The sequence below is a fragment of the Pleurodeles waltl genome, chromosome 3_1, assembly GCF_031143425.1.
Source record: "Pleurodeles waltl isolate 20211129_DDA chromosome 3_1, aPleWal1.hap1.20221129, whole genome shotgun sequence".
Classification (NCBI taxonomy): Eukaryota; Metazoa; Chordata; class Amphibia; order Caudata; family Salamandridae; genus Pleurodeles; species Pleurodeles waltl.
The window spans coordinates 935,544,472-935,563,011 of NC_090440.1; the positions used below are offsets into that span (position 1 = coordinate 935,544,472).

At 44.3% G+C, this 18,540-nt stretch overlaps 1 protein-coding gene across 4 annotated transcripts in view; it reads left to right on the top strand.

Annotated features, from left to right (window-relative positions):
* Positions 1-18,540, top strand: part of STPG1 (sperm tail PG-rich repeat containing 1) — a 253,375-nt gene that overhangs the window by 102,948 nt on the left and 131,887 nt on the right. For all 4 annotated transcript variants that reach the window (XM_069221308.1, XM_069221306.1, XM_069221309.1 and 1 more), the window contains one exon: positions 12,134-12,255. In XM_069221308.1, the coding sequence (XP_069077409.1) occupies positions 12,134-12,255 (122 nt within the window). The remainder of the gene's footprint in view (positions 1-12,133; positions 12,256-18,540) is intronic.

Consider the following 18,540-nt stretch of genomic DNA (forward strand, 5'->3'; position numbering starts at 1 on the left):
AGGTATGAGAGTGAAGGTATGGGGAATTGGAGTTCAAAGAGTGGGCGGGAAGATGTGTGGTTTGCAGCATTGGTGTGTAGGAGGTTACATTGTGTGGGTGAGCGAGGTGGAGAGGAATTTAAGGTGCAGTGTAAGGGATCAATACGAGGTGATGTGTGCGGGTGCCGGGACAGTGATGAGACGTATGATTGTAGAAGTGGGGATTTGGTATGGGAGGAGAGTTCTTGTGTAGTAGATTGAGGGGGAAGGGTGGAAGGTAGTGTGGGCAGGTGTCATCACATGAGGTGGTATGTAATGTGAGAGATTAGTGTGATTGTTGCAGGGGTGGATTAGGGTGGTGATGGCTGGAAGGGATTAATCTACAGATGTATGTAGGTGTTTCTAATGTGGGGGGAGTAGGGTGTTATATGGGGTTGTCATTGTGAGGAGGGAATGCTCTGAGTGCGTATGAGCAAAGTGAGAAGTAATGTGAGTTGACATGGGAGAATGTGGCATGGTTAGACAGGTTATGTGTATAATCTGTTATGGGGAGGTGCATCAGTGGGGACTAATTGGGGGGGGGGGTGGCAGTTTCAAAGAGGCTCCAGAATTGTACATAGTGGGGTGATGGGATATCAGTGCTAGCTAATTGTGATGAGGAGCTGAGTAGGAGTGTGTTGGGGAAAAATAAGTAGATGAAAGGAGGTATGTTTGGGAGGCTGAAATAGAAGTTAAGAGGTGTGCTAGGAAGAGTGAGAGAACCCTGTAGGGGATTGATATCGTAACTCCTGAGTGCAAATTAGTGCAGGTAGGGTGGTCTTGAAGTAGTGGTTGAGTTGTGCCTGTTGAGTAATAGGAGAATCAGAAGAAGTTTGTGATAGGGCCTCAAGCAGGTCTGGGAATAGGTGGTCAGATAATGAAATTGATACATCTGTGGGCTGAATCAGCATTTTACCATTATTGTAGATGAAGGTGATGATTGTTCCATTGAGTACTGATGAGGGAGCACTTCGAAGGTTGCAGCCATGCGGAATGCTAGTAGATGATGCAACATTGAGTTTTTTGCAGAAAATGTCAATCCAGGACGTAGTGTTACAGGTGAAGAACATGAGGTCTGTTGTAGGCTTCCCATTCCGGCCACTGTGGTATTGATCGTGAAGAGTGTGTCTGGAAATTCGTCCACTACGTTATGCTTAAACATTTTGGCCAATGTTTTAGAGCGAATCGGAGGGTATACAATATTGAGTTACTTATCTGCCACTTTCTCCATCTTGGCCATTGTGGGTGCTTTATGGATGGATGGAGGTGGCTGAGGGGGTATTGACTCAGAGTCGTGGAAGGATGAGGAATGATGAGAGATTGCAGATTAGCATCCGGCATTTGGTAGGTGATTTGAGACGCGGCTTGCACCATCATGGCGTGTGCAATTTGGTAAAAAGTACCACAGAAAGAAAGCAATTAGAAGTTGATTTCAGAATTGAAGGGGTTTTCTTTCTCAGCAGTGAGCAGAATCCACAGTGCTAGCAGTGGTGGTTCCATTGCAGTCACTAAGCAGAGACTTTGTGTCCCTTAATAGGAGACGATGCTCACTGGACTGTGTATGTGTTTATTAGGTGCTATTCTTAAGTGCAGAACCACGCATCCCTATACAACACATTTCTGACTATACAAATCAAAACATTGGAAAAGTCTGGTTTTGAGAACTACAGTATTAGGCGAATTAAGCAATAATGTTTTGGGCTACTTGTGGATATAGATTTGTTTGGGTTACAAACATAGGTTCAGTCTAGTTAACATGCTGAAGGCTGACCATGCCATTATTCTTAGATCAGAATTTTACAGGACTGATGTTCAAAGAGGTTGTGACTACTACAAGGTGGGCTTTGGAGGTTAGAGAGCTTGCGCTGCTAGGTGCACATCTTTGCGGACTAAAAGATCTTTTCTGTCTCAGCTCCTGAAATTCAAGTAACCACCTGGAACGTTCCAAATCAGCAATCATATGGCTGCATGGGCAGCACCAGTCTACTTTTCAACAGGAGCTGCCTTCCTCCCCTTTTACAGTCCATGCGAGTTATAAAGCACCGCTAGAAAGTCCATTTTTACGATGGGTTGCAATGAGGCCTGTTTCTGTGGTCCTTGGTGCCCAGATCGTTGGACTATTGTCTCTCCACAGTGGTTCTTATGGAAATGAGTGCAGTCCTTAAAACACACTAGCTCGCAAGATGGCTGCACATAGGAGAGCCTCAGGGTAAGTAATGCTTGGAGGAAAGGAGGCCCGTCTCTCTACTATAAGTCGGCCATCATGGGAGAATATTTGTTGGACTTTGTGTGCAGTAACCTATGGGCGCCACACCAGCCCTGCCAAGTGCCACGCATCTCGTGTTAAAATAACACATTTTCGTTAATTTCCCTGCATTACAGCAATGCTTGAGATTGTCACGCAAAAGAATTGAGTCCTGAAGTGCGATAAGACCATGTAGGTCCAGTTTTTCGCTTTGCAGCAACACATAAAAACTGAGCTCTGATTACTGTTTTTCAAAGACCACAAGATGGCTTTAGTGTACAACAACGGGAGGTAAGACTATCAATATATGACGACGTGGAACTATCCTAGTATCATAGAAACTAATTTCCAAACCAAGGGAACTACAGAGATTTAAAGACCGAAACTGAAAACCGCGCACCCCCCTAATTAATGCACAGATACACCCCCTGCTCAAACCATGGTATGAAACAGATGTGGATGCCCAACCGCACAACAAAGCTCCTAAAGATATGCCAAAAACCGGGCCAGTAGAAAATGGTAAAAGAGGGGCTTAATTGGAGAACTGTACAGGGGGAGACAGGGGGGGTGGGGCGATGTATGGCTTAGGTACCAGATGTTTAGAACCGTAGAAGAGGACTCAACTCCCGGCCCGGCCCAACATTCTGTGGTTCTAAGTGAACCATCTAACTTGTGCTAAAGACGGAGCTGATTCTCATGTAAAGCCTCCCTAGGTTAATTCACGTATTAAGGGCCGTCACAAATGAGAAAAGGGCGTAATTTCTAAAAATTGACATGGATGTAGCTGTTTAATTTCACTCACAATAAAGTGTCACCCATAAGGTTTGAAGTGTCACACATAAACGCACTGCACATGTGGGAATGTCACACAAAAGCAAACTGAAAACTTGGCAGCTATGCCACACAAAAGCCACAACTGTGGGTTTTGCCACTCCTTGTTTCTCTGCCACTGCACAATGTTTGAAAGAAATAAAGAGCTGACCTAACGCTTAGCTGTACAATCAGTTAGCTCTTATCCCAGTTATCCCTCAGGGGGCAGTCACAAAATGGACGTAGATTCTAAAATCTTCTTTCACCAGTCAGAATTATGACCGGCCATAACTACTGTGGCCCTAAACCATGGGGTTTATGATTTCCACATATGACTTCTGCGAGTCTTCAACTAAATAACTAGAAAAAGCACAATCGCTTCAAAATGATCAGTGAAAATTCTCACAACTTGTCTAGTCTTCGTATACAATTTTTCATTTTATGTCCTACGCTGCATGCTTGTTTTTGTCAGTCCTCCGCTTGAACCTGTACATATGATGTTGATGTGTGGGGGGCTTTTTTGTGGCTCTGGCGTGGTGTGTGCATGGGAAGGGCTTTAAATTACAAATTGGCAAATCATTACTGAAAAACCTAATTATACAGGAGTATATACAGCAGTGAAAAGGATGTAAGCATTTGATGAAATAGAGGTACTGTAGCACTGTGCCAAGAGGTGAATGAACATGTTTTCACTGGAGATGATTAGTTGCAGTGTCTCAGTTAAAATATCATTGAAGGAGAGCTTGTAACTCCATTTGAAGATCGTCAGCAAGCTGGTAGTTCTTAGGGTTGGAGGTGTTGAGTTCAAAATTCTATTAGCACTACCTGAAAAGGATTATGCTAGAAGCTGTTCTGTTTTAAAGGTTGGGGGTTCTATCAGCAATGCTTCAGCATTTTGCAATGGTCCAGATCCTCCTGATACAGTGGGTTTTGTCCGTCAAGTAACAGGGAGTGGACATGCGTAGGGCCTTATGGGTGATGCAAGTAGTCGAGCACATAGCCCTGTCTTCCCTGGGCAACGAGAGGAGAGTGACTAGCATAGTTGTGATGTGTTCATTAAATTAAGCATGCTGCAGAGTGCAGGATTGATTTCAGGGGAGTGAAATGGGTTTTGGTGAGACCAGTCAAGGGAGAGTTACAGTAGTTGATTTTGGAGAGCACCAGTAGTGCACAAGATATTTCAGATCTTACTTAGGAATGTAGCAGCAGATTCTTCACAGAAGGCGTATTTGATGTCACACGTTTTTAGACATGGTGCTGATTTGTGAATGTAAGTTGAGCCTTTTGTCATGGATGGCCTTTATGAATTTGGCACTGTCAAAGGTGGCGGGTTTACTGTTAAGGATTTGATCCTAGTAGGAGGATGTTCTTAAATCATTGACAAGCGACAGTGGTTCAATCACAATGTACCTAAACATTTTCTTGATTCCTTTATCCATATTTGAGTTAAGTTGTGTCTTGAATCAAAGTACCGCCACACAGCCAACACATGTTTTGAGATACCACCCCTTTTACAAGGCTTGATCAAACTTCATTTTCGGTATGTGAATCCAAAATAAACATCCAAAATGTATACCTGCCCCAATTGCATTTGGCATCCAGAGGATACAACATGGATTCTCCAAACTGACGGGCTCCCACAAGCAAAACATATAGACAATGAAGATGACATGTGAGGCTAGTGATGGAATATAACTGTATTCATCGCTTCTCTAGAATTGTTAAGGCTTTCCTTTCCTTGTATAAGGTCTTATTGAACCATGGGACTGATGGTTGAGGTTGTTTCTTTTTGCTTTGGAGTGGAGCTACATCATCAAGCAGATCAGAAAGACATTCAGAACTATGGGAGGTCAAATCATTCACATTTGTATTGAAGGCTGATGCAAGGTAGTACCTTTGGGCAGTATTGCTATGGACACTGATGTCCATGTTCCTGGTGTCTCGAAAACAAGTAATTGCTCTTTTACATTGGCCCATTAACACAGTATGATAGAGTTGTAGGTTGAAGAGAATGAGAAAATGATCAGGCCAGTCACCCGGTAGGAACTGATTCACTAAGAGCAGGTCTTCTTTGGAGGTTATTAGGTCTTTATTGGAACCTTTTGTGTGTGTTGCATTTAGAATAGGTTAAATCAGGTCTGTGCTGGAGAGAGTGGAGTTGAAGCAGTGACGGGTTGAGAAAATATGCAGAATTCTGTGATGGTTGGAGTTTGTCTAGGATGGTGGTGGAAGAGTAGAGAAAGTGGATATTCTGTTATGGGGAGGTGCATCAGTGGGGACTAAATAGGGGGGTGACAGTTTCAAAGAGGCTCCAGAATTGTACATAGTGGGGTAATAGGATGTCAGTGCTAGCTAATTGTGATGAGGAGCTGAGTGGGAGTGTGTTGGGGAAAAAGAAGTAGATGAAAGGAGGTATGTTTGGGAGGGTGAAATAGAAGTTAAGAGGCATGCTAGGAAGAGTGAGAGAACACTGTAGGGGATTGATATAAAAACTCCTGAGTGCAAATTAGTGCAGGTAGGGTGGTCTTGAAGTAGTGGTTGAGTTGTGCCTGTTGAGTAAGAGGAAAATCAGAAGACGTTTGTAATAGGGCCTCGAGCAGGTCTGGGAATAGGTGGTCAGATAATGAAATTGATACATCTGTGGACTGAATCAGCATTTTACCATTATTATAGATGAAGGCGATGATTGTTCCATTGAGTACTGATGAGGGAGCAATTCGAAGGTTGCAGCCATGCGGAATGCTAGTAGATGATGTAACATTGAGTTTTTTGCAAAAAATGTCAGTCCAGGACGTATTGTTACAGGTGAAGAACATGAGGTCTGTTTTAGGCTTCCATTCCGGCCACTGTGGTGTTGATCGTGAAGAGGGTGTCTGGAAATCTGTCCATGACGTTATGCTTAAACATTTTGGCCAATGTTTTAGAGCGAATCGGAGGGTATACAATATTGAGTCACTTATCTGCCACTTTCTCCATCTTGATGGTCATTGTGGGTGATTTATGGATGGATAGAGATGGCTGAGGGGGTATTGACTCGGAGTCGTGGAAGGATGAGGAATGATGAGAGATTGCAGATTAGCATCCGGCATTTGGTAGGTGATTTGAGACGCGGCTTGCACCATCATGGCGTGTGCAATTTGGTAAAAAGTACCACAGAAATAAAGCAATTATAAGTTGATTTCAGAATTGAAGGGGGTTTCTTTCTCAGCAGTGCTGCAGAATCCACAGTGCTAGCAGTGGTGGTTCCATTGCAGTCACTAAGCAGAGACTTTGTGTCCCTTAATAGGAGACGTTGCTCACTGGACTGTGTATGTGTTTATTAGGTGCTATTCTTAGGTGCAGAACCACGCATCCATATACAACACATTTCTGACTATACAAAGCAAAACATTGGAAAAGTCTAGTTTTGAGAACTACAGTGTTAGGCGAATTAAGCAATAATGTTTTGGGCTACTTGTGGATATAGATTTGTTTGGGTTACAAACATAGGTTCAGTCTAGTTAACATGCTGAAGGCTGACCATGCCCTTATTCTTAGATCAGAATTTTACAGGACTGATGTTCAAAGAGGTTGTGACTGCTACAAGGTGGGCTTCGGAGGTTAGAGAGCTTGCGCTGCTAAGTGCACATCTTTGCGGACTAAAAGATCTTTTCTGTCTCAGCTCCTGAAATTCAAGTAACCACCTGGAACGTTCCAAATCAGCAATCACATGGCTGCATGGGCATCACCAGTCTACTTTTTAACAGGAGCTGCCTTCCTCCCCTTTTACAGTCCATGCGAGTTATAAAGCACCGCTAGAAAGTCCATTTTTACGATGGGTTGCAATGAGACCTGTTTCTGTGGTCCTTGGTGCCCAGATCGTTGGACTATTGTCTCTCCACAGTGGTTCTTATGGAAATGAGTGCAGTCCTTAAAACACACTAGCTCGCAAGATGGCTGCACATAGGAGAGCCTCAGGGTAAGTAATGCTTGGAGGAAAGGAGGCCCGTCTCTCTACTATAAGTCGGCCATCATGGGAGAATATTTGTTGGACTTTGTGTGCAGTAACCTATGGGCGCCACACCAGCCCTGCCAAGTGCCACGCATCTCGTGTTAAAATAACACATTTTCGTTAATTTCCCTGCATTAAAGCAATGCTTGAGATTGTCACGCAAAAGAATTGAGTCCTGAAGTGTGATAAGACCATGTAGTTCCAGTTTTTCGCTTTGCAGGAACACATAAAAACGGAGCTCTGATTACTGTTTTTCAAAGACCACAAGATGGCTTTAGTGTACAACAACGGGAGGTAGGACTATCGATATATGACGACGTGGAACTATCCTAGTATCATAGAAGCTAATTTCCAAACCAAGGGAACTACAGAGATTTAAAGACCGAAACTGAAAACCGCGCACCCCCCTAATTAATGCACAGATGTACCCCCTGCTCAAACCATGGTATGAAACAGATGTGGATGTCCAACCGCACAATAAAGCTCCTAAAGAAATGCCAAAAACCGGGCCAGTAGAAACTGGTAAAAGAAGGACTTAGGCCCGTATTTATACTTTTTTTAGCGCCGCATTTGCGCCGCTTTTTGACGCAAAACGGCGCAAACCTACAAAATACAATGGTATTTTGCAAGTTTGCGCCGTTTTTGCGTCAAAAAACGACGCAAATGCGGCGCTAAAAAAGTATAAATACGGTTAATTGGAGAACTGTACAGGGGGGAGACGGGGGATGGGGCGATGTATGGCTTAGCTACCAGGTGTTTAGAACCCTAGAAGAGGACTCAACTCCCGGCCCAACATTCTGTGGTTCTAAGTGAACCATCTAACTTGTGCTAAAGGCGGAGGTGATTCTCATGTAAAGCCTCCCTAGGTTAATTCACGTATTAAGGGCCGTCACAAATGAGAAAAGAGCGTAATTTCTAAAAATTGACATGGATGTAACTGTTTTATTTCACTCACAATAAAGTGTCACCCATAAGGTTTGAAATGTCACACATAAACGCACTGCACATGTGGGAATGTCACACAAAAGCAAACTGAAAACTTGGCAGCTATGCCACACAAAAGCCACAACTGTGGGGTTTGCCACTCCTTGTTTCTCTGCCACTGCACAATGTTTGAAAGAAATAAAGAGCTGACCTAAGCCTTAGCTGTACAATCAGTTAGCCCTTATCCCAGTTATCCCTCAGGGGGCAGTCACAAAATGGACGTAGATTCTAAAATCTTCTTTCACCAGTCAGAAATATGACCGGGCATAACTACTGTGGCCCTAAACCATGGGGTTTATCATTTCCACATATGTGCTCTCTGCTTCTGCGAGTCTTCAACTAAATAACTAGAAAAAGCACAATCGCTTCAAAAGGATCAGTGAACATTCTCACAACTTGTCAAGTCTTCGTATACAATTTTTCATTTTATGTCCTACGCTGCCATCTAGTGGTTATTTGAAGACACTTTTCTTTTCAAATGCCGTATCTACAAAAGGAAATGGTGTTTTCAGCGTGTATTCTTCGACTTCATTCGTTTTTTAGACGCTTAGATATATTTGTTCTAAGTTAACCCAAATAATAGTACCTTCTTCAGGAGGAGAAAGCGTTACCCTGCCCTCCCAGAAAAGGGAATGTAACGGTGTTTGGAGCATTGTTGCTAATGGCATCAACCACTTCCACGGGTGTAGGTCGGTATGCAGATAAGATGGGAACAGGCACTGGGGCATTTTCGAATAGTACATTGACAACTTATGTGGTGTCACCTTTTCATTCGAATTCCGAATTCCGACCCACGGTCGTATCTTGCGCCATAAAAACTGAAAATAGAGAAAACAAAAACAAATAAAATAAAAATGTGAAGTAGAAATTTTAGATTGTTAAACATATGTTTAAAGTACATGGGGTATATTTACAAGAAAGTTGGGTATCAGTTCCGATGCAGCACTTTTCTTGCGTCGCCCCTGTCCCATCTCATGGCACCATGGTTGCACTGTATTTAAAATACAGCGCACCATGGCCGCCGTTAGGACAATAGCGTCAACATTTTTGACGCTTTGCTGCACTAGCCTAAAAAATGTTGATGCTAGTGCAGCAAATTGATTAAAATAGGTGTGCCATTTTAACGCATGTTCTCAGCAGGTGTTAAAAATGACAACAAAAAAATGGCACATTGAAATGTTTAAATGTCACTGTGCCATTTTTTAAGGGCCTCCCTGCGTCGGAACACTCCTCTTGCATACATTATGCCTGATGCAGGCATGTTGTGGAGCAAGGGGCTGCAAAGCGGTGCAATGCAAGCATTGCTCCACTTTGTAAATTTGTGTAAATATACCCCATAGCTTATTTTTTAACAAAGTTTAAAATGGCGTTTTAGGATTAACATTAGCTTTAATGTCACAGGATCCCGGGTTACTCTCAGGATTAGCGCTAGACTGAAGTTCAGGGGTATGGCTAGGCGTAGTGTAAGGCTTGACTCAGGGCTGAGATTTTCTTGTACATAAATTCAGGGCTTTAAGTGGGATGAAAAAACGGGGGGTGAGGGGCTCTCAAAGGGGCGTGGCTGATGTAATTAAGAAAGTGATTTAAATTATAAGCTAAAAATCTGTGCTTAGCATAGTGTGCCGCCAGACTGGTATTTTGCTGCTTCTCTCTATCATTGCATTCAGATATATAATATATCAAGTAACATTACACCTACAACATGCCAGAGCTATTGACTTTGTCAGTGGTTGTTAGTTGCATAAGATAAATAAGCAACAACAATGGCTTCATTTTATCTAATATAGGAAATGCTTCAGTTCTGAAAAGAAGAGACTATAAAACAATGGAGTCTCTTTGAAGTCAGTTCAAAAGCAGTGAAGGTTGGTACTGCTGAAGTTTTAAGCTTTTTTTTTCACTCTTACGGCGAGGGCAGAAATGGAGAGCCCGCTAGGGACCAGCCTGAACACCTGCTTTTAATAGCTGCCGGAGCTCAGCACCGGCAGGACCTGGTCCACTTAAAGCCCTGCAGAAAGTTATGATCAGGCTTAGTTTTAGGGTTTTGAATAAGGTTTTGGCTTGCCTGTAGTGGTAATGCATTAGATACATTGGGCAAAAGGGGGCATGACCGAGAAAGGACCCCAGGCTGTGTGAAAAAGGCCGCTTTATTGAAAAACGGTGCACCTAACAATCAAAATTACCTGCCTTTGCCTCACAAAACTAACAGCCTCACTAACTAAATCATTTAACTATACCACACTTCTCACCCCTACCCTACCCTTCGCCCTTTCCCTCCCCCATTTTAGTACTGCCCTTCTGTCCTCGTCCTTTTGTAATTTAGTGATTGCTGTTTAGGAACTCTCTTCCCAGCTGATATTTCTCTATGACTGAAACTGCCATAAGTTCCTGCCGAACATTTAAATAACTTGGCTCAATCTGGCGTAGTCCAGTGTACCCTCTCCTTTCCCACCTAGGCTGCCACTTTCAAGCCTAAAACTGTGCAAACTCTGCAAACTTAACCTGCCCACCTCGGCACCTGCTTCTCAGTGACAAATACTTACAACAGTCTTCCCTTCGACACACCTGAAAACAAGAAGGCATCCCTTGAACCCCTAAACTTCCACTCCCCCAGAGTAAAAGGGTGGTGGAAGGGGGAAAAAAACCCTCTTGACTTGGCCTATCCTCCAGCTACTGTGTCGCCAAAATGGTGAAATGGCCTGTTATCTAACCGGCACCCAGTAAGGAGCTCAACATAGCTGAACGGACGCCCAAGCAGTCTAGGACTGCTCCATTTTCCCAATAATCCCAGAAGAGAGATGTCCCCCTGAGTCTGCTACCCCCCTAAAACCCTTTGGGAAAAGGGGGCATAACCGATACTGACACCAGGCTGTGTGAAAACAGGTGCCCCTAACAATCAAAATTCCCTGGCCTTTGCCTCCAAAACTAACAACGTCACTAAACAAATCATTTAACTATACCTCACCCCTGCACCTCCCCTCTCCTCCCTCCTTTAATTTTGTATTGCCCTCCTATCCTCCTCCTTTTGTATTTTAGTGATTGCTGTTTAAGAACTCTCTTCCAAGTTGACTTGGCCTACCCCCCAGCTACTGTGTCACCTCACAGAAAAGGTGGCACAAAATGGCTGGATATATAATGGGCTCCCAGTAAAGAGTCCAACATAGCCCAACTGATGCCCAAGCAGTCCAGGACTGCTCCATTTCCCCAATAATCCTGGGGGGAGACCTCCCTCCGGGTCGGATACCCTCCCCCCAAAGCCCCATTATTTTACTTTTTATGAATCCTGATACTATCTTTTTCAGGATTAACATAATTATCATTATAATCATAGTTTGAGGAATTAAAATAGTGTTTGGTTCATACATAATTGTTTTATTCATTATAGTTTGGGTATTGTGACTTACAACATTTTTTCTGTAGTAGTAAATGGAGTTTACGGTTGAAAACTTCTTGAAATTGTGAATCTATGAATCAAGATTTGTAAATTCCTACCTCAAATTCAGCTTTTTGGTTTTATAAGCGGTACGTTTTTTTAACATGTAAACAAAAAATAACTAGACAAACATGTTGTATTTGCCCTTTATGATGTTTTGGTTCAGCCATTTGCCCTTTCTGGTTATTGAAGGCGCATGGAGAATTCCTAAAGAAAACCAGACATGCTGCAAGTGTGGTGAGGTGTCGAACACAATGTCTTCTGCCAACATACAAATGAGTGCGGGGATCTACTAATTTGGTCTCTTGTTGAAAAAGAATTGGTTGATAAATTGATGAAAGTGGATACTATACATTCATGAAAGCGGTAACACAATTAATTAATTCGGATAACCTTTAAAAAATATATTTTGTAACGAAATTATGCAAGTCTGAACGAGAACAATTGTATTATGTGTAAATGTCTTATTTTATGTGTTTCTACTTCCCATGGTGTATGTGAGGTTGTAAAAATTCAAATAAACGAACGACTTTCTAAATAAAAAAATATAAAGTTTTTGATGATTGTGTTATATGAATTTAGATGCAATAGTGCATGTTTTTGCATTTCGCTGTGCAGTACTAGATTTGTTTCTCTGTGTTGTTGTCCTTTTAAGGTTTCAAGATGACATCAAGTACACCCTCAATCCCCACAAAATTCCAGACAATTTGCATCCCTCATTTTGAAAGAAAGGGCTTTAATTCTCAAGCACAAAGATTTCAATACGATGCGAACCAGGTAATCAGACAATTTTTTGAAAAAAAAATCACTAGCATTTTGAAATATTTAACTGTATAATGGCAGTTCTTTCAGATTCTCTCCCACGAGAAACCTTGCAATTATGCACATTGGAGAAAGGGATGAAAATGTGATTTCCATAAACACATTTGAACACATTGGTTGCATAATCATTTAACAATTCAACTCGTCTGTATCACTGTATGGCATAGAGTGAGCCAGGGAATTACCAAAGGTGTGCACCTGTAAAGATCATTTCTTTGTCTTCTAACCTGTTGGATTCCTTTGATTCCTTTTTTGCTGCACAGCTTTGGGGTTGTATTAGTATCCAAGGTTCTTCTCTTCATATTTTCTGAACTGCTTATCATATAAACACCACCCACCACTGGCCTTTTCCTTTAAATAAACCTTTAGCAACTCTTCATGTACACGTAACATTGTTCCTCATATAGAATGAGTCATTATGGCAAAACATGGCCACTATTGTAAAATGCCCTTTGAACCTTCTTCTTTTCAGGGTCCCACGAAAGAATCGCAGAATACAAATGTTTGGCTCCCTTCTCATATGGTCCAGAACTTTCACTTTGACATCTAGTGCAAAGAGGGTTCACAGCTTTTTGTCTAAATGATGTGAACTTCTGGAGTTCCAGGTCCACCTAGGACAGACCTTCCTCTGTCATCTGAGCACATTACCCAGCGATTATCACCTTTGCATCTACCCCTGAAACTCTGCCCTCCACTCTGCCCAGCTAATCCGCAATCACTGCTGCAGATTCATTCACCACTTCCAGCTTTTTGTACTCACCTCCAGTGCACCCATTATATCTCGCTGATCTCGAAGGATACCTCTTGTGGACTCCTCTCTGTTATTCTTTTCTTCCAACTCCTTTCTCCTCACCTCACACGGACAAAAATATTGTTTTTCGTGCAGTGTTTCCACACCATGAAAACCACCAAATATGAGTCCCAGCGCTCAAACCAGGGACGCAGATCATCACAGGTTCATGAAAGCACAGCTCCAAACTCTGGAACATTCTACCTCAGATCCCATCCGCCCAGGCCACCAGTGCCCTTGTGTTCAGACTAGTCCTGGCTACATTACTCCCCATCTCAAGTCTCCTAGACGGCAGTCGATTCACCCCAGGGGCCAGATTTAAGAAAAGTGGTGCTGCACCCAGTATAGAGCCACTTTTCTTGTTCGTGCAGCGCCACTTTCATTGCGCCTCTTATTGGCCCCCTAACGCCACGATGTGAGTGCCATATCTAAGGTACTGTGCACCATGGCAGTAGTGAGGGAATTAGCATCAAAATGCTAGTTCAGAGCTTTGCAGGATTAGCGTAAAAAATGTTGATGCTAATCCTGCAAAGCCAATTGAGGCCCATTGTGAACAATAGTGTGACTCCTTTTAACGCCTGCTCTAAAGTGCCCAAAAAAGTGACGCAAAGTAATCTATTAGATTTCTTTGCACTGTTTCTTCGCCCCCCTAATGGAGGAACACCTCCTTTGAATACATTATGCCTAGCGCAGGCATAATGTACCGCAAAGGGTTACAAAGTGACGCATTGCATGCATCGCGCCACTTTGTAAATTTGGTGCAGCGATTTTGGCCTTGTTGGGCCACATTCGCGTAAAAAAACACTACTGTGGTACAAGGAGGCACTAGGGGCTCTTAAATCTGCCCCCTGGTCTGGAAGCCCTTCTGCGGAAACCTATCACCTTTGATGCTGTCGGAGCCTGGTTTACAGGGTGCGTGCCATGATATCTCTTTCACAATGCGGGTATAGACCCTCCACCACGTAGCCACCCACTAAGCCTCAAGTTATCAGAGAGTAGTCATTCGTCTCCTTGTACCGTCCACCATGTTACTGCTTCCTTTCATGTGTCCCTGAGGATTACTAGTCCCGGCAGCTAAGCAAAGCACATCCATGTTACTTGCTGCCCAGTGCCAGCCTCAGTCATTCTCTTTTAAAACCTCCTCCCTCTCTATCACCTGGTTCCACCACCCACTTCACTTACTTCCCTGCACAGTCCCTGCCTGGCATTATTGTGCTCTCTGACTGCTTTCTACCCTCCTGTTGCCTTTCTCTTCGGACTTGGCTGCATCCACATTCATAACCACGTTCCCTTCTACTTCTATGATCTTCGATGGCGACTTAGGTAGCTTTATAGCCACTTTTCACTCACTTTACTGTAACCCTTGTCATTTGATAACAGGTGTATTCCTTCATGAAGGTAGGGTGGTCATCTGTCCTATTATATGGGGTTTGTTTTGCATCTGAGTGGTCTGTTCCAATGCTCTCAATGAGCTGCTTCAGGTTGCCAAATGACCCGCATTTTGCCACTGACAGGACAACAAAGGAAAGAGGATTGGTGTTGCCAGGTGGACTCCTTCAGTGGCCTCACGGGATGTCCAGCTCTCACTTCTTCAGTCCCACATGAGCAGTAAACGAGGTTCCTGTCAGTAACAGGGAGAGAAGAATTGCAGCTTAGGCAGGGACCCGCACAGTGCAGCTTCAGGGACACATTCGGCTTTAGGGCTGCACATTCAGAATGCTGCCCCCAGATGGTAAACAGCCCTGAATGTGGGAATGAAAACGACAAAACAATGCTGGGGTTCTTCAATGTGAATATGTCTTCAGTGTTTATTTCTTCCAGTAAGCCTGTTTCAATGTGATCACTGACTATGCCATGTGAATGGGCACTGATCTCATTACCGAGGTAGTGCCCAGCCCATTTGCTTTAAATACACACTTACAGGATATCTAGTCCTGTTGCATGCCCACCCCAGTGACTTTGCATTCTGTGCTAGGGCTACTTGCTAGTTTTTTTATTTTTTTATAGAGGACACTTCCTCTATTGAGCTGCTTTTAGGCTCTTACACTATTTTCATATAATGAGCAAAAGACACAAGTATTTTACGAAACGTTTTCATTAGGTTCTGTGCCAGTTGGGATTACTGGTCATTATCCAGTATGGATAATGATATTTAACTTTGATGTTTCAGTGCTTTAGGCAATTTAATTCTATTTAGATGATACTGTTATTTTGTAAAGTTGTTTCTTAAAAGTGGCAGTAGTGAACAGTCAAGGCTTACTCCAAAAGGCGGTAAAGGGATTGGAACTAACGATACTGTGACATACTAATTACACTTGATAAACGTTTTTTTGTTTTATTTGTTACAAGAAAATGCCAAATATACAAACATGCAGCTTTTTTCACACCACTGGACAGCAAGGGAATATACATTTTCAACATTAAGGAGCACAGGGCGTATTTTGAATCTCAGAATGACACATGCACAACCCCTCCCTCCAGCCTCTCTGACTCTCTCTCTCTTTCTCACAATAGATGTACTCATCCAGGCTCTGACACTGCTTGAGGTGCGTCCATGGGCCAGCAAGCATAGGGCTTGCACACCGCCATCAGGGTGACCACAGGCGACGCCAACCAAGTCCGCTGTTATCCCAAACATCTGGACAGTGCGGTTGCATCTCAGTCTGAGGATTCTACTCCTGAGGCCCAGGCTCCTCAAGAAAATTAAATGCATTCTGAGCTCTACCAGACGTCCTTGGGACAAAAGGCATCCAGCTGCGCCTGGCAGTAAGCAGCGTCCGGCAATCAGTCTTTAACTTGAGGCAAGGGGCTGCAGTCCCAGTGCATCGCCACTCAGAGTTCGGCCAGTAGGAGCAGGGTAGCAGCAGGATCTTGAAGTCCGACTGGAATGCCTTCAACATAATGTAGTAGGGCGACCAGGGGTGTCTCAGGGATTCGAGAGCTCGTCATTTTACCCACAATGTGTAACACTGATGATCAAACACCTGCAGTCCCCAGATACTTCTAGGCAAGGTGGAGAAAATCAGCTTTCTCCACACACTTGATAAGTTTATTTCTGATGGATACAACTGCCTGTGGATTCCTCACCTTATGAATTCTCCCAATGCGCCGGCATTCGACGGAAAATCTTCTTCCCAGCTCTCCTCGTCGACGAGGACGTCACAATTGCACAGCTCCACACACAACTCCGTCTGACGTCACCGTGACAATAAGAGGTCCTCGCTGGCGTGCTGATGTCAATTCCCTTTTTTACGTGCCTTCGACGCTAACGGTTTTCTCCTAGCTCTTGCTACTGTTTCAAGGGTGTTCTCTTTTGTCTCTGGATACACTGTCTTCTCCTAGGAAGTCGGGGTTTAAGCCTTGTCGGGAGTGCGGGGTTTGCATGTCGGTTATGGACCCGCACAATGATTGCCTTTGGTGCTCAAGTTCAGAGCATGACGTCGAGGATTGTGTGTCCTGCCAAAGCATGAATCCGAAGTTGCTGAAGGAGAGAGAAGCCAAACTCTTTTTGGCTAAGGCGTAGAAAGGACATAGAAGTCATCATAGATCGTCTTCTCACACTTTCTTCGAAAAAACATAAGAAGCGGCGTCGACACGATTCTCGGCGTCGTTCGGCTCGAAGTCGGTCAAGGTCCAGGTCTCCATCTAGATGGCGGCGTGTGACGTGGGAGGTTAGTCCTACGGTGACTCCACAGCCTCAAAGTCCTCAGGCCTCTCCGGCGCCATCGGCCTTCGAGGTAGTTGCGCCTCAAGAGAGTCCTCGCTTTTGGCCTAGGGTGCATGATTCAGATGCTCAGCCGGCGCAAGTGCCTTTCTTCTCCAGGGGAGTTTACAGAGGAAGAGGCCTCTTTACATTCTGTGTTCATGAAGGCGTCTAATTTCTTGGATCTTCCTTTGCCTGCTGTTGAGGTAAAAATGAATATTTTAACCGAGGTCCTGCATCCTTCTTCGGCTTCAGCAGTACTATTGCACCCATTTAATGATGCTCTTACAGAGCCTATTTTAGAGGTATGGAGGAAGCCTGTGTCACCCCCAGCTGTGAACAGATCTGTGGCAAGACCGTATAGGGTGGCTCCTGGGGATCCGGGATTTTTGTCAAAGCATCCCACCCTGGAGAGTCTGGTAGTTCAGCCCTTATGTTCCACACGTTCTGCACCAGGCTCCTTTCCTGTGATTCCTTCTGACAGGGAGTCCAAGAGAATGGAGCAGTCGGCCAAGAAGTCTTTTTCTTCCTGTAGTATGACCCTGAAAGCAGCAAACGCTACCTGTGTGTTAGGTAGATATGTGCACGCTCTGATGGACACGGCTAAAGCTATGGTTCCAGACTTGCCGCAGGAGATGCAAGGACAATTCAGGTGAGCTCCTATCAGACGCTCAGGCTGCGTCTTAGCAGATTATCCAGTCTAGTCTGGATTCTACAGACTGAGTGGCCAGGGCGATGGGTACCTCTATCGCTACCAGGAGGCATGCGTGGTTGAGGTCCTCCGGCTTTTCTTTGGATGTCCAGACCACTCTATTGGACCTGCCTTTCGATGGAGAGAAGCTGTTTGGAGCTAAAGCTGACTCTGCCTTAGAGCGCTTTAAGGACAGTAGGGCCACAGCGAAGTCTTTGGGTCTTCAGGCTTCCACAACTACCCCTTTCAGGTCCTTACGGAGGTTCAGGGGGTTTGGGCGTGGAGCCATTTACTGTGGGAGACCCCAGTCCACAGTCTAACAGCCTGCCAGCCTCCCATATAGATCCTTTAGAGGGCGGGGGAGGGTTTGGACAAGAGGGGCCACCCAGCAGCACCCTGCATCTTCCTCTGGGGGACAACAACAAGGGAAGCAGCCCTAGTTTTCTTCCCATTTTGAGCCACACTTCTCCTGTAGGGGGAGGGCTACGTCTTTTTCTCTGCGAGTGGGGGTTAACCACATCAGACTCCTGGGTTCTAAATATTGTGAGGAAAGGATATGCTCTTTCTTTTCAGGAGTTCCCCCCTCCCGTCCCTCCCCGTCCCTCACTTTGTTCAGAAGACCATCTCCTGTTGTTGCAGCAGGAGATTCAAATCCTGTTATCAAAAGTTGCAGTGGAGTTGGTTCCAGAGCAGGAAAGGGGTCAGGGTTGTTATTCAAGATATTTTCTGATTCCCCAAGAAGGATGGTCGATTGAGACCTATCCTGGATCTGAGGATTTTGAATTGGTTCCTCAAACAGGAGAAATTCAAGATTCTGACTCTGGCGCAGGTACTTCTGGCGTTGAACAAAGAGGAGTGGATGGTGTCTGTCGACTTGCACGATGCTTACTTTCATATCCCTATTCTCAAGTCGCACAGGAAGTATCTCCGGTTTGTGGAGGGGTCGCAACATTACCAGTTTGCGGTCCTTCTGTTTGGTCTTACTTCAGCACCTCAAGTCTTCACAAAGGTGATGGCGGTGGTTGTAGCAAGTCTCAGGAGGAAGGGAATATCAGT